Source organism: Pectinophora gossypiella, chromosome 21 (assembly GCF_024362695.1).
Source record: "Pectinophora gossypiella chromosome 21, ilPecGoss1.1, whole genome shotgun sequence".
Lineage (NCBI taxonomy): Eukaryota > Metazoa > Arthropoda > Insecta > Lepidoptera > Gelechiidae > Pectinophora > Pectinophora gossypiella.
In genome coordinates, this window is record NC_065424.1 from 3,583,906 (window position 1) to 3,606,977 (window position 23,072).

At 38.8% G+C, this 23,072-nt stretch overlaps 2 protein-coding genes and 1 long non-coding RNA gene across 4 annotated transcripts in view; 2 read left to right on the forward strand and 1 right to left on the reverse strand.

Moving 5' to 3' along the window:
* LOC126376820 (sodium-dependent noradrenaline transporter-like) overlaps window positions 1–6,278 on the forward strand; it is a 33,125-nt gene extending 26,847 nt beyond the window's left edge. The window contains exons 15-21 of the mRNA XM_050024367.1: window positions 249–373; window positions 1,412–1,524; window positions 1,609–1,746; window positions 2,434–2,533; window positions 3,697–3,797; window positions 4,804–4,971; window positions 6,168–6,278. Of these exons, the coding sequence (XP_049880324.1) occupies window positions 249–373; window positions 1,412–1,524; window positions 1,609–1,746; window positions 2,434–2,533; window positions 3,697–3,797; window positions 4,804–4,971; window positions 6,168–6,266 (844 nt within the window). The 3' untranslated portion in view covers window positions 6,267–6,278. The remainder of the gene's footprint in view (window positions 1–248; window positions 374–1,411; window positions 1,525–1,608; window positions 1,747–2,433; window positions 2,534–3,696; window positions 3,798–4,803; window positions 4,972–6,167) is intronic.
* A 4,457-nt stretch (window positions 6,279–10,735) lies between these two features.
* LOC126376519 (dystrobrevin beta) overlaps window positions 10,736–23,072 on the forward strand; it is a 40,255-nt gene continuing 27,918 nt past the window's right edge. For both annotated transcript variants that reach the window (XM_050023965.1, XM_050023966.1), the window contains exons 1-13: window positions 10,736–11,020; window positions 12,793–12,990; window positions 13,156–13,372; window positions 13,673–13,758; window positions 14,067–14,218; window positions 15,966–16,074; window positions 16,917–17,083; window positions 18,457–18,584; window positions 19,626–19,726; window positions 20,264–20,355; window positions 21,234–21,272; window positions 22,141–22,253; window positions 22,805–22,979. In XM_050023965.1, coding sequence (XP_049879922.1) covers window positions 12,798–12,990; window positions 13,156–13,372; window positions 13,673–13,758; window positions 14,067–14,218; window positions 15,966–16,074; window positions 16,917–17,083; window positions 18,457–18,584; window positions 19,626–19,726; window positions 20,264–20,355; window positions 21,234–21,272; window positions 22,141–22,253; window positions 22,805–22,979 — 1,572 coding nt within the window. In that variant the 5' untranslated portion in view covers window positions 10,736–11,020; window positions 12,793–12,797. The remainder of the gene's footprint in view (window positions 11,021–12,792; window positions 12,991–13,155; window positions 13,373–13,672; window positions 13,759–14,066; window positions 14,219–15,965; window positions 16,075–16,916; window positions 17,084–18,456; window positions 18,585–19,625; window positions 19,727–20,263; window positions 20,356–21,233; window positions 21,273–22,140; window positions 22,254–22,804; window positions 22,980–23,072) is intronic.
* Window positions 18,181–23,072, reverse strand: part of LOC126376786 (uncharacterized) — a 62,408-nt gene continuing 57,516 nt past the window's right edge. The window contains exon 2 of the long non-coding RNA XR_007567767.1: window positions 18,181–22,641. This is a non-coding gene — a long non-coding RNA (uncharacterized LOC126376786). The remainder of the gene's footprint in view (window positions 22,642–23,072) is intronic.

A 23,072-nucleotide genomic window follows, 5' to 3' on the forward strand; every position in this document is an offset into this window, starting at 1 on the left:
TTAACATGGGTAAATAAATTCATTTAACAAATTAACAACAATAAAATTCCTAATTAAAACAGAAGTGTTAACTATATTAAGGAACATAAAAATAATAACCTTATTTACAAATAGCCATACTAGATCAATGCCCTACCTTCTCCAGCCTTGAGAAAGTTCTGATAGTTTTAAATTGTTCCCTTTTTTACTTAAGTACTTTTTTAATTGACAAAAAACCAACATCAATTGTGATGCATCTGTTTCCCCAGGGACTGCTTGGTGACGACGTTGGTCAATTGCTTCACTTCATTCTTCTCTGGGTTCGTCATCTTCACGTATCTCGGCTTCATGTCGCACAAGCAAGGGGTGCCCATATCTTCCGTGGCCACTGAAGGTAGGTAAATACACTTGGTTAGGTATCCTACAACATTGGAGTATGATATAAACACAACTGTACGGTTTGCAACCGCACATGTCCCGCGTCAGCGTATAATTAGTTCACGACTCATCAAGGTAGTGTGTAATTGACTTTAACAAGAAACTGATCAATAAAACGGACATTTTACGCTATCAAGTTTGTTCTCATTTTGGCTCCACATCAGTTTATCAAGATTATCATCTTATCATCAAAAGAACATGTCTAGCAAGAGACTGTACAGTAAGTATAAGAACGTAAGCACCGATACAGCACAAAAAGTGGTGACTTTGTGTGATTGTTCATTTTTATATTGTTAAATATGTATTTTAGGTTAAGGTATACATTTCTATGGGTCTTTGTTACCTAATATAAATACGCTAAGCTCACAACTCACAACACAACAATTGGGGTAATCAGAGGTACATCCATCGCAAGATGGACTAAGTACCCACGCGTCACCAAGCTTTCTGTTAGGCCAACGTGGTAGGTGGTGGATCGCCGTCTATAATGGGCGAGGCAACTGTGTTAGTGAAAACTAACTACTTAATTGGGGCAAGTACCGGGGTTCGTACGATCACGAGCATAAACTTTGGTACCATGTCACATTAACTTTTTTGACAAATTGAACTAAGTCTCACTAAATGTCAAATATGTACTTACTAATATCAACCAAGACTGGTTCACGCTGGCCGCAAGCTAACTTCATCTAGATAGTAGTAGGTAGATTTGCCGCAGATGGCATTAACTACTTGCTCATACCGGGTGCCCGTAAACTAAATTTTTTATTTTAAATGGCTGAGGGTTGCCACTTTGAGGTCTCGCACCACCTAAATATTTTGCTAGGGCCGCCACTACATAATATCTATTTAGTATCAACTTGAAGAGAAGTGTGTCAGGATCGAAGTAAATGGAATTCTATAGTCTCTGCTTATCCCGGTGGGAAATAGGCGTGAGTTTATGTATGTATGTATGTATGTATCAATTTGAATATTATTGTAAGCATTACTTTCTCAGGTCCAGGGCTAGTGTTCCAAGTCTATCCAGAGGCGGTGGCCACTCTGCCGGGGGCTAGCCTGTGGGCGATGCTGTTCTTCTTCATGCTCATCATGCTTGGATTGGATTCTGGGGTGAGAAAAGAACACACACTGTAAAAAGTTATTAAATTTTACTTTTCTTTCCTTATTTTAGCGTTAACTACTTTCCATCACCAGATGGGCGGCTTGGAGTGCGTGATCACGGGTCTCCTGGACCAGGCTCGCTCGCAAGGCGCGCACTGGCTGCGTCGCGAACACTTCACGCTTTTCGTCGTCTGCATCAGCTTCTGTGTGGCATGCATCAACATCACTCCAGTATGTATGATTCCAGTGGTCTATTAACGAAGCTCCATTAACGCAGGATTCCGCACGAGATATAACCTAGGTTTATAAGTAAAACAAAGACTCTTCTTCTATCGTGTGGGTTGTGAGGTGGATTACCAACCCCATCAACCCTGGACAAACACTAAAGACATAAAATGTAGTCACGAAAGAAGTCCACATATTTTGATGAAACTATGTAATTGCCAAGTTATAATAACAAAGTATAATAATGAGACACTTTCCAGCTAGACTACGTTCTTCAAACACAATATTTTAGCCTCTGTACATATTTTCTTTCGTTTAACCTTGTAATTTCATGGACAACAGACATATGCATTTTCCACCCTTTATTATTCTGATCAAAATGAAGAGAAGCAATATAGGTAGCAACATAATGTGATCCAAATATCAAGCAATAATTATTTTTATAAGTACTTATATGCTTCTGCCATTACATTGTATTTTGGAATAATTATGCGGTCGAGTAATGAGAAAATAGGTAATCATGACGTTAACGCTATACCACATCTACCTACCATCTATATTGTTTGGTGAACATAGCCTGGAAAGTTCTTCATTCTATGCAGAATTGCGATAGTAGCGCCACGGCTGGGAACTTTTTTCGTATGTTTACCTATGTAACTATGTATGTTTTCTTATTCTGTTCCTTTTTTGCAGGGAGGTATCTACATGTTTCATTTGCTGGACACCTATGCAGCTGGTATATCCCTGTTGTGCTCGGCTCTATTCGAAGCCGTGGCTGTGTCTTGGTTTTACGGTGAGTAACCTAAATATTGCAATTCTAATGGAATATCTTTCAATATTTCTGGACAGTTTGAAAACCACTTATGCAGAAAGAAGCTCGCCTCGTTCATAAGTTTAACTAATTCGTCCTTGATACGACATAACTCAGAAATATCCTGGCTACCACATTGAATATCATCCATGTAACTATAATGGTGGTTTTATTTTACATCCACAAAATTAATTAATTAAAATCAGTGAAGTTCATTTCAAAACTTCTCTTTGTGCTAAACAAAAGAATTGGTTGGTTACCTAACTAAACTTGAACTCTAGGTACACATGTAGTAATTTTTTGTCGCAAAAGTTATCATACATACATACATACATAAACTCACGCCCGTAATCCCAAATGGGGTGGGCAGAGCCACAAGTAATCAAAGACAACTTGCAGCCACTGTTGATATGAAGTCCTAAGATGGATATGATGAACCTTATGGTGATAAGGGATCAGCCTATCGCCCATAACATTAGTCCATCATGTTAGAGGACAAAAGTTATCAACGTTTAATATACTTATTTATACGTAGATACACTGACCTACAAAACAAAGTACTTATTAAACTTTAAATATAAAAAGAGTTTTAATTTTGTATAAGTAAATGGTACAAAGAAGAGGCTGGTAAAATTATCTATAAAACGTTTCTTTATTTTAACAATCTCTAAATTCTATGGTTTAGATAAAAATAAAATTTTAAAAGTGTGGTTATACCTTAGTTTTGTCGGCCAGTGTAGCTGACGTTATTGTGTGAATCAGCAACAAAAGACCATAAAAACTAAGTACCTATAGCTTCAGCCAAAAGCTTCTACAAAAGATGATGTAATTATACGAGGTACGCCGCATTGATTGGCATTTATGCCTACTCGGTACGACAGTGCGCTGCGTGTATTTTTGAGTTTATTTGTGGATAAGTGTATTTGTTTCTATTAAGCTACATTTTGTATAACACTATCGATATGATTCCTTTCAATGTTTTCTGTATTTTTTTTATTTATTATTTTTCTTTTTCTGTTTTAATGCGACGAATGGGTGCCGAGACAAACCTTTGTGGTTTAACGGCATCATTCAAACCATGTATTTAGGTTAAGGATATAATGAAAAAAAAATGACACTCTTAATGACAAATTATTCCTTTGTAGGTTTAGAACGGTTTTCGGACGACGTGGAAGAAATGCTGGGTTTCCGACCAGGACTCTACTGGAGGATATGCTGGAAATTCGTCAGTCCAACTTTCATCATTGTAAGTTGAACTATTTTCCAAAAAAAATCATACCTACCTGGGTAACGTTTTCTTAGGCACGCTATGATTACGATGCTCAACAAAATGATGCAATTTTGAAACGCATTCGTGCATGTCCCATATATGGGGTTATAGCTCTTCTGCTCTCGGTGTGATCGTGTGTTTAAAGCGAAGTTCGGATTCGCCAGCCACATAAGAGCATATAATTATAGTTATATGGTTATAGTATAGTTAGTTATCGGACACGATAAGGAGGACTATACAGGGTGTTAGTGACATCGTAACGAAAACTTTGAGGGATGACTCAGGCCATGATTCTGAGTTAATATCAAGTGGAATTTTCCGTCGCAAAGTATGGAACGGAAAATAATTTTAGAAAACACAAAAACTTACTTGAATTTTCCGACAAAAAATTCCACTCGATATCGACTCAGAATCACGGTCTGAATCATCCCCCTCAGTATTCGTTACGACGTCACTAACACCCTGTATATATGGGGCATATTTTTTTCTTGCTATAGTGTGTCTATGTACAAATTCCAAGTTTTTGTTATTCCAAGGTTTATCGAAAAATAATATTGCACGTGAAGGGTTGAAATCTAATTTTGAGTTACACAGTGTTAACATACGGTTCATCATTTTTATCTTAACCTCGTTAAGCCGAGGTTTCCAGACACGATAGTAAAACAATGGAGTTTGGATTTTAAAAGAACTGTCGGCGTTACGACATAACATAACAAATACTTTATTGCACAAACAGGAAAAAACAAAATACAAAACAAAAGAGAAATAGAATTAGTACAATAGGCGGCCTTATTGCTAAGTAGCAATCTCTTCCAGGCAACCTTTAAGTATAGGAGATATTGAATATTAAATAATATAGCGGGATAGTGCAGCACCTACGACCGACCCTACGACCTTATGGCGTACGTACCTATCAAAAGTAGTTCCGATTACTTGTGGCTCTGTATGATTGTAACATGAAACTTTTCTCCCTCGTCCCCAGGGCGTGGTAGTGTTCGGCCTGTTGTACCAGCAGCCGCTGCAGTACCAGCACTACACGTACCCGCAGTGGGCCGTGGTGCTGGGCTGGGGGCTCGCCTGCTCCTCCATACTCATGATCCCCCTCGTCGCCCTCTACAAGCTGCTCACGACGCCTGGCAACTGTCGGACGGTACGCTTTCGTCTTGTTCTTTATGTCGATGTCTTTCTCTATCATGTGGGGTGGGTCTTACAACATAGGTTCGACATCACCATAGTGCGAGTAACGAAAGCGCGACAGAGTAACGGAAGCGCGACAACACTAAATTGAGAATATCCAAAAGATGACATGACCTAAGTTCGAATAACCTCTGTGTTTGTTAGATTCAGGTAGCTGGCATCTTGTTTGCTCCGAGTGAGAACACATTCAGTAAATAAGCTTAACAAATGTAACATTTAGTGTTGTCGCTTTTCCGTTACTCTGTCGCGCTTCCGTTACTCGCACTATAGTGATGTCGAACCTATGTTGTAAAACCTGTGGGGGGTGCGAGGTCAATGACCTCAACTACCCTGTATCAGATGTTAACATGAAATAGTTGTACAATAATTCACCAATATCGGCGTGGGGAATTCACCAATAGTAGCCTCATTATGAAGTGGTAAACCTCACTATGCGGGGTCGTTCAAAACCTTATGGATCTCTACTCTGAGGCACTTAACATAACAAAGCATCACGCCTATGTCCCGAAGGGGATACTCGTCATCAGCTATGTGTAAGTCCCATCATGTAATAAAGGGCGAGCCTATCATTAACCGGGCTTAAATCCTGAATGCACGTGATATTAATTATCTATTGATCCAAACAAGAATTCAGACAAAAAATTGAATTCAATGGTTTAGAGCTCGAGCGATCACGCGTTCTCTCTATGAACAAAAAAATATTTAAGTAAGTAGATATAAAAATGAAAGTACTTATCTCGAAGTTATCAAGGTCTATTTTAACTGTATTTCCAACCAAGTTAGTACTTAGTACCATTCGAGGAATATCTACAATAAGTCAAGTTAAAAAACAGAACAACTGTCCTTTTGATTAAGAAAACTAGTAATGAATAAGTAAGTCTAAATCACTTTTGAGACTGTCATTTGTTTAGTAAGGACTTTACAGGCTTGAATCACCTGATTGTCTAAAAAAAAATAAGTTGATTCCGTGCTTCGGGGGGCACGTTAAGCCGTGGGTCCCGGCTATTAGCCGTAAAAATACCTCCACCAACCCGCAGTGGAGCAGCGTTTTGGAGTATGCTCCATACCCCCTCCGGTTGATTGAGGGGAGGCCTGTGCCCAGCGTATGTTTATGTAAGTAACTATTACATACAACCTATTCCTCCACAGAGGCTGGCCTGCTGCATATCCCCGGAGTCGGAACACGAGGCCATCCGGGGCGGAGCTCCCGTCAGTCGGTTCACATGGCGACACTGGCTTTACGTTTAAACAGAACTCAGGAACTTACTACTAACTGCTCCAGGATTTACATTAAGACCCCAAAGGTCTTTGAGAAAGAAGGAAATTGGATCGAATCGAAAGCTGGGTTCACATGACCTATCTTTTTCTAATGCGATCAAGCTGGTGTGGTCGCGATCATGATGCGCGGTCACCATACGACTAAACACTAACTAAAATACTTTTACTCGGACGTCTTCTCTACTATGATTGAATAAAGAATAATTCTCCGCTCCCCACTAGCGGCTGAGATACGTTTACCTCACCCCCTCTCGGTCTTACTTTAGTCTTCAATCGTACGGGCGTCAGACGTTTCACACACACAGATGCGCGTGTACGATAACGTCAATGTGTAGTGTCTGTGTAAAACGAGGTATTTTGGATGAAGTGTCCGGGGTGTGCTACTAGGCCGGACGACCTAGAGATAGGATACGGCCCATCTTTAGACAGGATAGGACCGCTCAATTGTACCTACTATATCTATAATAATGTATGTTTGTTATAATTGAGGCGAGGTATTCCAACAAGGCCGCGCTTTAGAGTTTTACAAAACCACTGAAAACAAGATATGTATTAGTTAAGGATCTACTCTAGACAATGTCGCATTCAGTTAGACGATATTAATAATGAATTTCACTCCATAGAAAAATTCCCAAACTTTTTATTTATTTATCAATGTTCTAGAACTATCTTTACAGGACATAGTCAACTATTTTTATTGGAATAGCCCAATATAAATATAAGTACAGTTAATTTAATAATATATAGCATGTAACATATAAGGTAACATTTTGGAATTCAGTTAGGCTACAAATAAATATACATTATTATATCAGTCTTTTCTGCGATCTCATTAAGTGTGTGGGGAGCTCGAGTCAGGAGTCATTTGTTCACGAGGATCGTCCGAAGACTTACCTCTTCGGATGAAAATAAATAGGTAAGCAGTCTTCTATAAAGATGAGAATACATAAAGACATGAGAAACACGACCACTTTAATTATTATTATTTTGATTGATTACTTTTTTTAAATTATTATTGTTATTATTATGAATAATTATTTGCATGCTTATTGTGGTTTAACATTAAGGTAGGTACTATTTTCTTATTTTAAGAACCAATGATACCAATGTTTTCCGCATTTAAATGATGATTGATTAATTGAAAATATTATTGATGAATCTTCCGGAATTTAGGAAGGTAAAAGAATGATTTATTGAACCGGTTACATACGGTTGATAAGAATATGCATTCGAGTAAAGCAAATTAGTTAAACAACTAAGCTTGGTGTTGTCTTCTTTCATAAATGTTATGTTAAGGGAGTAGTTGGAATAAACTAAGGATGTAGTAAGTAGGTAAAGCAAATATTCGTCCTATACGTAAGTACTTAAATATCTTTTTATATATTAAAATAATCTTATTTACTTAACTGAAAAAATATTGGATACTTACATAAAAATGAGAAGTATAAGATATTGCGCGTAATTATGTAGTTGTCACTCAAAATATTATGAAAAGTGTTGTATAGCGGGCAACTAGAAACTCAGTTCCTATTTTGACTCTGCTACAGCCTGACGAGTATTTATTGAAAATTTTAATGGAAGTAGGTACATACTTAAATACAAACATCCTCGCGTTTGTAAGCTCGCGAATATAATACAATTTAAATAAAATGACATCCGAACAGGACCAAAGTGCAAACAAAACTGTGACGAACACAATAATTTTGTATATAATATTCCTAGGTACGTACTTGAAACTATATATATTTATATCTATACTTAACCTGGGGGTGGTTAAAATGCCACATCTCGAAGCAATTCATCTAATAAAGCAATATTGCTATTTGACATTTGTTTGCATTGCGCACTTACTTTTATATGCGCAAAATGTCAAATTGCAATATTGCTTTTGTAGAGGATTTGCTTCGGTGTAGCCTTTTTAACCCCCCTGTTTTTTTTATTTGTCTTATTTGTAGTATTCCATCAACTGATAACATCTTTGCATAAAATAAATGTTTATATGTAAACTAGCGTAGTTTTTTCAAAGATTTCCAACCCTATGAATAATTTACATACATAAACTCACGTCTATTTCCCACCGAGGTAAGCAGAAACTATGGAATTCCATTTGCTTTGATGCTGACACCTCTCTTTCTTCCTCCACATTCATCAATCGTTTCATACACGCTTGTCGGTTCAGAGTAGCTCGTGCTAAACCTTTTCTAAGGACATCTCCAATTTGGTCAATGCACGTCCCTCTAGGTCTTCCTTCGCCAGCCCTACCACCAACCTTCGCTTTATATACTGCTTTATCCAACCCGCCCCTACCCTACCTTATGAATAAGACAAGTTTAAAAAAGGAAGATACCTATTTATACCTGAAAATGTACACTCACTATCAAAATCTTTAGTAAATAAGTATAATTTTGTTAATTATAGCTTCTTATCTTTTTATATATGCGGTTTATTTTGTTACTTGTGGCTCTGCCCACCCTAATAGGGCATTAGTTTATGTAAGTATGTATTCTGTTACGTGTCTTAGAAAAGATGGTATTCTGTAATTGTTATAAATTGTTTAAAAACATTATGATATTTATCAAACACTGTGTTACTTATCTAATTATTACTTACGCTAGAGTTATAATAATATTAGAAATATTAGAAAAGCGTAAATTATCGTTGCTACCCATTATAGATTTATAGTTAATAAATGTAAAAATATAATTTTATGTTGTATAAATATATATTTTCGGATATTAATCGTACGTGAATATTAATGTTAGCGTGAAATGACATTGTTAGGCGTTAGGTATTGAATTATAAAAAGAATACTTATTGTAGTAACGTTTAATAAAATTAAAGTAAGTAAGTATTTGAAACTTGAAACTAATATATGTTATATTTAAATAAAAAGAGTCAAAATAAATATTACGCTCCGGGAGAGTTAAAAATAATTTATTGTAAAGTTACAGTAGATGTGCTATGAAATAATGTTGTAAATATCATGTTAGATCTAAATGTTTAGAACTATCTGCGACAAAATATTATGTAAACTGTGTTCATTTATATAAAATAAATGTATTAGAGTAAATGTTTTCTTCTTTTATAACCTCCCTCTCCTATATCGTTTCACTTCATTTTCTATTATTGTTTATAGAAAATAAAGTGTACGATAAAGCTTGATTTACCTCACTTCTCCGATAGGGGCACTTTAGATGACGTAACGCCGGGTTTCCACTGACGCGGAGATGGGCGGAGAGGAGCGGAGATGTGCGGATTTTTACCAATCACAGCGTTCGAGAGAGCGAAAAACGAAGACGCCCTCACGGTGATTGGTCGATTCCTGCACATCTCCGCTCCTCTGCGCACAGCTCCGCGTCAATGGAAACGCAGCCTTAAGGAGTAAGGAGTGCCAGCGGAGTATCTGTCTCGCTCGCTCTTCCGCAGTAAGGCGGCAGACTAGACGGTAACAATGAGAGTTTTGTATGGCGCTTCCCCTTAGCGGCCGAAATAGATTAAAACGCACCCCAAAGCTAGCTTTTTTTGTTTTTGACGTGACTTATTATAGATTTGCCGCAGATGGCATTAACTACTTGGCCGGACAAATGGGAAGCGCTGAAGGCTCTCACCCGGTACAACGTTTAAAACAACAGGCCTGAGGGTGCCAAGTTGGGCGCGAACCTCGGCTCAGGGCGTCGTCTGAGAGGAAAAATATTTGAAATAATTAATCGACCCTAGTGGGTCGATAGTGATAAGCGCGAATTGAAGGAAATCGTCGACTACGCCGGTTGGGTCGTTATCGGGGTATTCACCGTGTGCAGCTTAACGAGCCCGCGCTGTCCCCCTCTCCCCTAAATGGCTAACAGCCACTTAAGACAAAAGTAAGTAACACTCAGAGGGAGTGAAGTCAGCGCCTGAAATCAGGGAATGAGGTAAATCTAGTTCAACGCCCAAGTCGTTCTGATATGCAGCATTATTCTTAATTCTGTGATCCGGCTCGAAGGACGGTTAACGTAGAATGTGCGGGTCGGTCATGTATGGCTAAATTTGCTAAATACAGTGATTACAGATGAAGGAATTCTATAATAAGAGAAAAAAGTGTCTATTTTCATTGACCATGTTTATTACACTAGTTTAGAAAAAAGATCACGTCTAAACAGATTCAGTGTACTTGTGGCTGAATAAAAGAAATCTAATGACTACTTTAAAAAAAATAGTTGACTTTAACGTTCCATTTTATACAGTGAAATTTAAATACTCGTTCCATAAATTCAAAATGTTGCGATCTTATTTTCTTAATCTTAATTTCTTTAAGTTTCTGTAAAAAATGACACTTATTCTGTTTTATATTCTATTTTTGAGATTACTTCATGTAAAAATCAAGAAATTTTTGCTAAGCAATGAAATTGAAATTGATAATGATAACCTTCCGTGTAATGGAACGCAATATCAATGGCAGACTTGTCATGTTGATTCGAAGATTTCGTAAATTATTAGCTAAAACTATGTGTTTTCTCATTAATTACTGATTACAACTGTAAAAAAGTGCAGTTTATATTTGTGATTAGCTAAAAGTGAATATTTGGTTGAACGTCGCTGTGAAGTGCAAGTGTTTCGCCGCCGATAAAATTTATGAAACTGTCGCTAATTTATCTTGAATCGATATAACTACGAAAATATCTTGTGTTTGCCGTGAATTCATTATCGCTATGTCAACAACGTTATGAGCTAGCCGCTAACTACAGGTGAGAATGCGTACATCTTCTTACAACTCGAAATACAAGTGATTTTCAATAAGACTTATGGCCTGTCAATATTATTTATGTTATTGATAATAACTATCGCTGATATTTATTGTTTTCCAATATGAAGACGTTGCCCTATTAAATAATTTGTGCAATTAATAGTGTTATGTCGCAATTGTTTACATTATTATCTCTTTGATATAATATGATTGATTAAATTCAAACATTAAATTCTTATAAAGCAATGATTGTAAATGAGGTTGATAGATATCATCAAACATAATATTGGTATTAAATTACGTACTCTATTGAGAGAAATAAATCCATCTAGATTTTATGAGAAAGGTGTTACACGCTTGTGATGATAAGCAGAATTTTAATTCTACTTGTTTCTGCATGTCCCTGACATGGAATGCTTGATGTTTACTCTTAGTATTAATATTCCATATGCATTACTGTTCCGTATAAACAGTGGCTGCAAGTTGTCTTTGATTCCTTGTGGCTCTGCCCACCCCATTAGGGATTACGGGCGAGAGTTTATATATATTACTGTGCCATGGTCTTTTTAGGATAACCTTAACCTTTAACAGAATTATAGTCCTTATTCACTATACTACAATAATAACCCTAACACCAGGATTGATAAGGTTGGTAATCCACCTCACAACCAACATCATAGAAAAAGACTCACAAGGCCTATGTTAAGATGATGTCTACTGATTTATCAAGATGTTGTAGCTAATATTCATACATTCAAATTCAAAATTCAAATTCAAAAATATCTTTATTCAGTAGGTAACAAAGTTACACCTTGAATCGTCAATTTTACTTAACGAATGTCTCATCCGCCTAAAACTACTGCAGCTTCTCACAACCTGTATAGCCGGGGAAAAGAAGCTGCAAGAAAAACCTCGGCATAGGGCCCTAGACATTCTTTAAAAAAATAAAAAGAAACATAAAAACATTAACAACAACAATATATATAATCATACTTATGAACCTTGTGAGTAATACAGTGGGTGGTAAGTGCAATGCACATTTTAAAAGCTAAAGATACTGAAATATACATTTGTTTAAATTATTTTATTGAGTTAAATCTTAAATACTAGTTTACACTCCAAAAATACTGCTAATATTTGAATATCACTGGCATTTAAAACAAATTTAATGTTTACCAAAATCTGCAAAATATTGTTACAAGTTTCTATGGAAGTAAAACTAGAAATACTTTGGTACATTAATTTCTTAGCATTTATGGCATGACTCAGAAGTCAGAAGGTTGCATAAATGGTATGGTAGAGAGCTTTAATTTCTACATTTAAACACATGAGTGTCATGATCAGGTCAGAGGCTTATATTAAGATGTATTTTATTCATAACTAAAAAAAAATATTTTAATATACTGGAGCAGTGTGCTGGAGTATGCTCCATACTCCCTCTGGTTGTTTGAGAGGAGGCCTGTGCCCAGCACTAAGATGTGCACATAGGCTATTTATGTTATCTATAGAGGTATATAAAAATAAAATGTCACTAACTCACTCACTGACTGACTCACTCATCTCAAAATTTCAGAAACTACAAGTTCAGGATGTAGGTGCTCACTAAGATGGAATTTTGCGAAATTCAATAATAAAAGCGGGAAAAAAGGGTGGCAAATTTTGTATGAAACTTCAATAGTTTTAATAATAGTTTAGATTTAACAGAAAGGAAGGGTTTCATGTGAACAAAGTTGTGGGTAACAGCTGGTGTATGTATAGATGTCCTGCCCCCAGGCACCATGTCACTGGAGCGTGACCCCCACAATGTGGGCATGGCCCCCCCCTCGGGCCCGATGACCACCAGCATGGGGGGCCCCGTGGATCCTCGCTCGCAGCTGCTGCAGGAGATGCGGGAACAAAACTTCGACCTCATCCGGTTCGCCTCCTACCGCACAGCTTGCAAACTACGATATGTGCAGAAGAAGTGTAATTGTGAGTAACATTCTTTGTTAAATAGTTAGTATGTATGTAGATAGTATCTCCTGGCTTCTAGGCAGACAATCCAAATTGTCAGTCAAGAACAAGCTTTATGATATATTATTGCTCCATCTTAAAACCTTTCTCAGTAAGACTTATTTTTATTTTTGAAAATTCCAGTACATGTGATCGACATTTGGAACGTCATTGAAGCATTCAGAGAGAACGCTCTGAACACTTTAGAACCAACAGCCTGTGTGAACGTGACGAGGTTGGAGACGCTGGTATCATCATTGTATCACAACTTGAACAAACGTCTACCACCTGCACACCAGGTGTCTGTGGAGGCTTGCTCTGCGCTGCTCCTCAATTGGTTGCTCTCCGCTTATACCACCGGGTAAGATGACTTAATATTTATTTCTGAACTCCATGCTGAAGTAGTTTGAATGATGGTGGCACTGTCAAAAGTCACTTTGTGAGAATGTCTCTACTCCATACTTTGAATAGGACATTGTGGGCTTAAGATTCCACCTTACGTCATAAACCAGAAGGGCATTTTTGCCACTACACTGTACACTTAATGTGCACTTCTTCTATCATGTTGGTTTTACAGCTGTACAGTGGATAACTATCTGCAACCCACAATAAGATGAAACTTAATAGTTAAAGGATACTGTAAATAACACTTTTATTGCAGGGAAAATGTGGGCAAAATCCGCGTCTTCTCAATTAAAGTTGCCCTCGCCACCATGTGTGCTGGGAAACTGATGGACAAGTTAAGATGTAAGTAAATTTATTTAATCACCATTTATTTAATAAAAGCCAAATATGTGTGTTTTCACTTCCACATTTCACACATTTAAAAAAAAACACAAAAATTTTCAATATTCATGAAAATTTTAGTGTTTTTTTTTAATTACTTTCAGTTCCATGCTTTTGCGACGGCAAATTCCACTTGATATTAACTCAGAATAATGAGCTGTCTCTAACACCCTGTGTAACTATTCTTTTTTCCTGCAACGATGCCTTTGCTCAGCATTGGGACACGATAAGCTAGAGATTACTTCACTAATACACGGTTTATTTTGCAGATATATTCTCTCAGCTGTCGGATGGTAACGGACACCTGCTGATGAAGCGTCTGTCGGAGTACCTGCGTGAGGTGCTGGCCCTACCAGCCGCAGTGTACGAATCCCCCTCCTTCAGCTACAACGACTCGCTCGCCGTCTCCATATTCAACCAGGCATGTAGCCATAGCGGTATTAAAGAATAACAGTAATGTTTTTTTTGTTGTTGTCATAGCACTTACCCGTGCGCCGGCGTCGGTTTAATGACGATACATAGATCGAAATTGCGCATAAATAAGAGGACCTGTTGCTGTAATGGTTAACACGCTTGGCAAGAGCTGTGGGTTCCAAGTCCCGTCCGAGTCAGAAATGTTTTCGATTTAAATTTTCTCTTTGTAATAATAGTAATCATTCACTGTCGCCATACTGTGAATGTGGTCACCCGGATCAAACCATATCTCACATAGTGAACGAGTGCCCTCTGCACCGGTTCCCAGGTGGTATAGCCGAGCTGCACTGTGTGACGGATGCGACAGAGACTTGGTTAGGGGAGCTTCAGTTGGATATATGATCCACGCAGGATATTTTATTTTTGTCTGCCATACGCAATAATAATTTATTTCAGTAAATGGTGTCGATTCGGTAGTTGTCTTGCGCAAGTGGTTTTGCAAATTTAATTCTGTCAAATAGAATTGCGGTGAGCCGTGGTCTGCGCCCAAACGACGCCCTGAGTCGACGTGCCTAACTGGGTACCCTCAGACCTTAAATTATCTTAAATAATTAAATTGTCTTGAATTTTGTACCGGGTGTGTCATTTTACTTTTCGACTTATTTTAGAATTTTATTATGAACTAGCGACCCGCCCCGGCTTCGCTCGGGTGCAATGCTGAGGAATAAATGAAATTATTTACGACATCACATTTTCATTATTTTCACAAAAACCTAAAAAATAACAGTATTTCTCCACTATTAAATGGATGTTTTTTTATATTAAATCTTTATTTAAAGAGCTTAGTCACTACTGACTATGTCGCTCTGTAACAACTACATACAGAAAAAGATAGCAGGTTGAGCCTAGAACGCCGATAAATTATCGCAGTTTTAAACCCACCCTAACTAATCGATATAGTGCTTTAGCTTCCCTGGACAAAGGAAAAGCCAAAACACTGTTACATACTCCAACCTCCTTAATACTACAACATACAATTTGAGTAACATTATTCCTATGATTGTCATTCCGAATACACTCTATTATACGTATAATACGTATAAGTAGGTACGTAATTGAGTTTGGTGTGTCCGTGGCTCACGTTCGATAGGTCTCCCATAATACCAGCGCCGCGGCCCGTGCTAAGCACGTGTCATGGCATTATGCTGAGGGAGATCCTTTTTTTTATTTTGGGCGCCTCCATTGTGTATTTAATGTCTGTATTATTTGTCTTATAGAATAGAATAGAATAGAATAGAAAAAGTTTATTATAAAAGGACGCCACACACAAAAAAAAAGACAACAACATCATTATCAAATTTCCATTGTCTTTGTTTTTTTTCTATTTTTTTTGTTATTTCTGTATGTAAGTTTGTAAATGTGGCGTCCAATATGGAAATAAACAAACTTTCTTCTTTCTTTCTTTCTTTCTTTAAACCTTCCCCTCTATTAAAAAAAACCCCATTAAAATCCGATTTAAGCGTACATAGGAATATAGGGACAGAAAAAGCGACTTTGTTTTATACTATGTAGTGATTAAGTAACAATGAGTACGACGTTTGACCACTTTTACTTTGATTCGACTCTTTTGATGACGTCACAGGACAGTATGTCCATACAAACTTCAAAGAAAACTTTCCCTTTCGTAAAAAGTACCTCATTTGACTAGGTTGTCAAGTAGCCTATGTTTAACCGACTTATTTACGATGTTGTAGAACACGAAGGTGACTGTGAACGACTTCCTGGACACGCTGATGTCGGACCCTGGGCCGCCGTGCCTGGTGTGGCTGCCGCTGCTGCACCGGCTGGCCAGCTCCGAGAATGGTTAACATTTACTTACTTAATCGTCCCATATGAATATCATCAGTATCATCTTCCTAGCATTATCCCGTTTTTTCACAGGGTCCGCTTACCTAACCTGTCTATTTGACAGGTCCGGTTTTTTACAGAAGCGACTGCCTGTCTGACCTTCCAACCCGCGAAGGGAAAAGCCGCCCAATACAGGTTAGGTCACATACCTCCGAAAATGTGGGTTTCCTCACGATGTTTTCCTTCACCGCTGAGCACGTGATAATCATTTATGATCCAAACATGAATTCGAAAAATAAATTCGACAATCATTGGTTTAGGCCTCTGCTGGATTCGAACCTGCGACCTCAAAGTGAGAGGCAAGCGTTCTACCAACTGGGCTACCACGGCATGTGTATATTACCCTGTAAAACATAGCGTGATAAAATAATACCAGGGGGGGTTAAAACGGCCACATGCAAAGCAATATTGCAACTTGACATTTGCCATATGAAAGTAAGTGCACAATGCCAATGAATGTCGAATAGCAACCTATTTATTGCTTTTTAGGCGAATTTAGGAAGCAAGAAAAGTGTGTCAGAATCGAAGCAAATGGAATTCCACAGTCTGCTTGCGCAGGTGGGCAACCTCGGTAGGAAAATCTTTCAAATATTTCTCCTCTCAGCGCCCAACTGGGCACCCTTAGGCCTGTTGTCCTGAACGTTGTACCGGGTGCGCTCCCCATTTGTCCGGCCAAGTAGTTAATGCCATCTGCGGCAAATCTACAATAAATCGCGTCAAAAAAAAGGTGGGAACTTGGCGTTATCGGATGTATTAGGACCTTTGTGATTGGTCACAATGTATATTGTCTTTGCCAGTGGTGCACCCGCTGGCGTGCAGCGCGTGCCGGCGGGGGTCGTTGACCGGGTTCCGCTACCGCTGCTCGCGCTGCGCCAACTACACGCTGTGCCAGGAGTGCTTCTGGCGCGGCCGCGTCTCCGGCACGCACACCGTCGAGCACGAGGTCAAGGAGTACGCTGCATATGTGAGTACTTCACTGCTACCTTCCATACTTATCTTATTTAGCCTATACGATCCCACTGCTGGGCAAAGGCCTCCCCTTGATTTTTCCACTCCTCTCGACTTTGCGCGATCTCCGGCCAATCCTTCCGATAAGCATTGAGGTCGTCACACCATCTTTTACGCGGTTTACCTTCCACACATAACATTTTTTTTTCTCAATTTTCACCATAGTGTATGATTCTTTTTGTAACCTTAGAGTCATTATTTATATCCAAGGCGTAGGGCCTGGTTACTTGTAGCACAAGCGTAATGCCTTTTACAAGAACCAGCTCCCACAAAAAAAAAATAAGTTCTAAGCAGCATGAAGTAGTAGTAGATTTGATTTGAAGTTGTACATTTTTGTGGTGAGAGTAATAAACATTTTTTTTATTATTATTATTATTATAATATAAACTGTCTAACCATTGCTGGACACCAGGGATGTTATGGATATGTTTCGGATACGGATTTAAGAATGATTATTATACCGGATACGGTTACGGATACGGATAATAAATTGTTTCGGATTCAATCAATCAATCAATCAATAATACTTTATTGCACAACGACATATACAAAGGACATAAACATACGAATAAAAACATAAGTACAATAGGCGGCCTTATTGCTAAATAGCAATTTCTGCCAGGCAACCGAACGATTCGGATTATCCGTTAGTTTCGGATAATTTCGTAACAATATATATTTTTTTGGAATTTTAAAAGTAAAATACAAACAGGTAGGTAATAAAGTGGTTTTCTTTATAACGACAAGTTATAATTATGTTATGACGACAAAAGAAGAAAAATAGCAAACAATGCCCGCTGGACCACGGTGGCCATCCATGTTTGTGTATTCTGAATACATAATAAGTACTCAATAATATTGTACGAACACCATACATACATAACAAACATAAATAGCCTATTACTCCTTTGTATGGCGGCTCAATAGTAACCCTGACACGGGTTGATGGGGTTGGTAATCCACCTCACAACCCACACGATAGAAGAAAAAGACTCTTTAGTATTATTCGTTATTCTATGTCAATGGTACAATGAATGTAAAGAAAGAAAGAAGAAAGAAAAAAAGTATTTATTATTAGAGGACACCACAGTAACAATACAAACACAGTAGGGGAAAAAAGCAAATATTACACACTAGATGACCCGGTGAACTTCGTATCACCCTTTTCCATATTTTATCACCGTTTAAACCTGCCCTGGACTTCCACGAATATTTCAAGACTAAAATTAGCCGAATCGGTTCAGCCGTTCCCGAGTTTTAGCGAGACTAACGAACAGCAATTCATTTTTATTTATATATAGATAATGTGAATGTGGTATATGTTTGCAGAAGTCCCCGTCGAAGCAGATCGGCGCGACGCTGCGCAAGTCGTTCCGGTGCGTGCCGGAGCGGGCCCGCGCGCCACTGCCGCGGTACCCCGACCAGCCCGAGCGGACGCTCAACCTGTCCCACATCGTGTACGTGTACAAATCACCTCATTGAAGTACATACAGCGCTCGACTTTGATACGACTGTCATACGTGTCGCTCGCAAGTTATTGTCATATACAGGGCGTTAGTCACATCGTAACGAAAACTTTCAGGGATGATTCAGGCCAAGAATCATCCCCACCTGTCGGTCATCACTAATTTAAGAGCCACCATCGTGTCGGTGTAGCATTCCCATTCTTTTCTATGAAAGACCAATTCCTTCACCGGTTTCTCTTTAATCTGTTCCATGTAAGCTCTTCTCGGTCTTCCCCTTCCTCTCTTTCCTTATAGCTTCAATTCTATGATATTTTTAATAAATTCGTCATGTCTTACTTATTCTGTCTTATTTGTCTGTCTTATTCGTCATTCGTTTTGTCTTGTGGACTAATGTTATGGGCGATAGGCTGATCCCTTATCACCATAAAGTTCATCATATCCAGCTTACGACATCGTATCAACAGTGGCTGCAAGTTGTCTTTGATTACTTGTGGCTCTGCCCACCCCATTAAGGATTACGGGCGTGAGTTCATGTATGTATGTGTCGTCATGTCTTATTAGGTGTCCAGTCATCTTGCCTCTTCTTCGTCAATAACTCTCAATATTTGCCTCTTTTCCCTTACTCTTACTAGCACTTCCTCATTAGAAACTCTTTCTGTCCAACTTATTCTTTCCATACTCCTCCAACACCACATATCAAAGGCCTCGAGTCTCTCTCTGTCTTTCTGAGTCAGCGTCCACTTTTCACATCCATAGAGGGCTAATTTCATACGAGTATCGAAATTAAATCAAATGCATTTATTGTATAACCATAGGTAAACAAATAGCAGGCCTTGTGCTAATAGTCATTCTCTATAGTTTACCTTTTCAGGTGTACAATATTTATTAACATAGAAATAGTAATTAGTTGAACCTGCAGATGTGACAGGTCCAGTTTTTTACAGAAGCGACTGCCTGTCTGACCGTGTTCGAATATGTATTGAGCAAAAAGTTTTTCTTTTAAATAAATATTGTCTATGTCTCCGTCAACAGGCCTCCGTCACCGGTGCCGGCCCATAACGGGTTCCCGGAGTACGTGGCGGGATACAATACAGGCTCTCTCGACTCACGCTCCTCACGGTCCACGCATCGCAGTAAGTAACCATAATAATATTAAATAACCATAGCAATCCAGACCATAGAGATTTTTTTTTGTTTTGATTTTCCCCGAAGGGCAAGGCAAAGGGAACTATGCCCATACAGCCATGTCTTATGTATTTTTTTTTTCTTGATGATGATTAATGAAATGATGAAAGGTGATGACGATGTATAATGAAACCTAAGCCCCCACCCTTGGAGCCAATGTCCTAACAACCCATGAGACATTTTTTACGAAACGTCAGAACGAAATTTTTAAATGAAAGTACAGAAATACCGTGTGAACGTCGTACAAAATTACTAATTTTTCTTTGCAATTACGTAAACGCAAAGAAAAATGAGGTTGATTTTTGATCATATTAGACTAGTCTTTTTTTAAAATTTGCCCCAAATGGCATTAACTACTTGGTCGGAGAAGACGTGTCTGCGTCTATAGGAACTGATTTCTGGTATTGACACTATCGCACTTGTTCTATGCACCACGCTATAACGTCAAATGTATAAAATCCTCCTAAATGAGTTGTCCATATCAGGTATAGTCGAACACCTATCGCGCGGGGTAGACGACGAACATCGGCTGATAGCGAGGTACGCGGCGAGACTGGCACAGGAGAACCGTACGATGGTAAGTTCAGTATCGTATTTACACTTAAAGTCATATTGTTTCTGTGTACAATAACAAACAAATTATAAGGATGTACAGTCATGAGCAATATCATGTACCCACTTTAGAACCCTGTCGCACTATCATATTTGACATGTAACGAGACTTACGGTTTAATTTGTCGAAAAAGTTAATGTGACATGGTTTCAAAATGTATACATATTAGTACTCGTGACCGTACGATGAGGTGCAAAAGTTCAATCAGTTTTTTGCAAAGTAATAAATTAATTGGTTGCACTTAAGACTTCCTGGTTACATGTCGTTTCTGTAATAGACCAAAAACAACTACAAAAACATAAATTTCATAATTATGACAAGTAATAATTTATAACTTCACCACTGTTTACAAATAATTCGCTGGGCTCACTGACTGCACTTTTGCTATTTGATTGTATATTGACCAAATTGAAGATGTCCTTAGAAAAGGTTCAGTACGATCTTCTCTGAACCGGCGTGCGTGTGTGAAACGATTGATTAATGTGGAGGAAGCAAGAGCAGTATGTCAGGATCGAAGCAAATGGAATTCCATAGTCTCTGCTTACTCCGATGGGAAATAGGCGTGAGTTTATGTATGTATGTGTACAATAAATTACACATTATTAGGAGGATTACACATTAAAGGAAATGGCTCAGCTTGTGATGTGATAGAGCCATGCTATGACGCCATCTAGCGCTGGGTTCCAGTCATTTCCTCTTAATATATACATCTATCCGTATATATATATATCCTCATAATAAACAAAGTATTGTTATGGAATTATATAGTAACAGTTGTTAGATTTTTATCCTTTTAGACTCTATTTCTAATGTCATGTGAGATGATTTTTATTTTGTTACAGCCCCGAGCCGGCAGATCAGCGTCACTAACTCCGGAATTGGTAAATTATATTTTATCTATACATACTCTATAAATCAAAACCTTATAATGATAATCATATTTTTTATATTTATATATGAGTCATCATCATCAATTTAAGAGCCACGCTCTTGTCGGTGTAGCATTTTCCATTCCAGTATATCAAAGGACAATTCCTTGACTTCCCTATAAGACACGACGTTAACCTTTTCTTTAATCTGTTCCATGTAAGCTCTTCTTGGTCTTCCCCTTCCTCTCTTTCCCTTTCTCTTTCTTTATATGAGTAGTCAGTAGTATATATTTATTATATGGATAGTCACTGTGGTCCTGTACATCGGTTTGCTTCTCCAATGGGGAGCGTCGGTTCGAACCCCGTTAACGGACATGCACCAATGAGTTATTAATTTACCTTAAGTGCAGTTTTCACTAACACAGTTGGCTCGACCATTATAGACGGCGATACGGCTCACCACCTATCACGTTGGTCTAACATAGAGTTTGGTAAGGCGTGGTTACTTAATTCACCTTGCGATGATGTACCTCTGACCATATAGTCGTGAGTTTATATATGTATGTATATTTTATTAACGCGCTCGGGCTGCGATTGTTGAAGTTAAGCAACTTTCGCAAAGGCCGGTCACAGGATGGGTGACCACAAAAAAAGTTTCATCTCGAGCTCCTCCGTGCTTTGGAAGGCACGTTAAGCCGTTGGTCCCGGCTGCATTAGCAGTCGTTAATAACCATCAATCCGCACTGGGCCCGCGTGATGGTTTAAGGTCCGATCTCCCTATCCATCCATAGGGAAGGCCCGTGCCCCAGCAGTGGGGATGTTAATGGGCTGATGATGATGATGATATTTTATTAATTGTGTAACATATTGGGGTGTCCAGGGTCGGTCGTCAGTGGAGGGGTCTGAGGTGGACGCGGCGCGGCAACAGCGCGAGCTTATCTCTCAACTAGAAGCCAAGAACAGAGAGATTATGAGGGAGATCGCGCGGCTCAGGTACGTGAGACAACTATTTAAACAGCAATTTTTTTTAGAGCAAGTAATCACCTCGCTTCAAAGGATTCAAAACTTTATTACTAGCGAGTTTCATGGACGTACCTACCCAGTTTTTGGGAGCAAGAGTCGTCTAGGGGGAGTAGGTGGAGCAAGAGTCGACTTGGGGGAATGAGTTGTTGGGGGGGGGGGTCATATAGGGGGAAAGAGTTGTCTAGGGGGGAAAAAGAGTCGTAGGGGGCAAGAGTCGTCTTAAGGGAGTTGGAGAAGCAATTCTACCGGGGTACTTGGATAGCAATGTGTCTATTTGATTCGCAAGTACTAATTTTAATAATAAAATGTATTTATTGTTTATTGTTGTTGTTGGTCCCGGCTATTAGCTGTAAAACACCTCCACCAACCCGCATTGGTGCAGCGTGGTGGATTATGCTCCATACCCCCTCCGGTTGATTGAGGGGAAGCCTGTGCCCAGCAGTGGGACCTATATAATATAGGCTGTTTAATACTGTTTATGTTATGTTATGTATTGTTAATGTTCTCATTAAATATATTAGGCGACAGCAAGAGACGGAGGCGTCAGCGGGCGGCGGCGGGAACGCTCCGCCGCTGGTATCGGAGCTACGAGCGTTACGTCAGCGCAAGGACGAGCTGGAGGGCCACCTGTCCTCGCTGCAGGAGTCCAGGAAACATCTCATGCACCAGCTCGAGGGACTCATGAGGATGCTCAAGGTCAGTCAATATAGTTAAAACGAACTCGCGGTGAGTTTACAGCAAGCGAAAACTCACTGAGAATAGCGCCGTGAATCTGCCTGTTCAAACGCG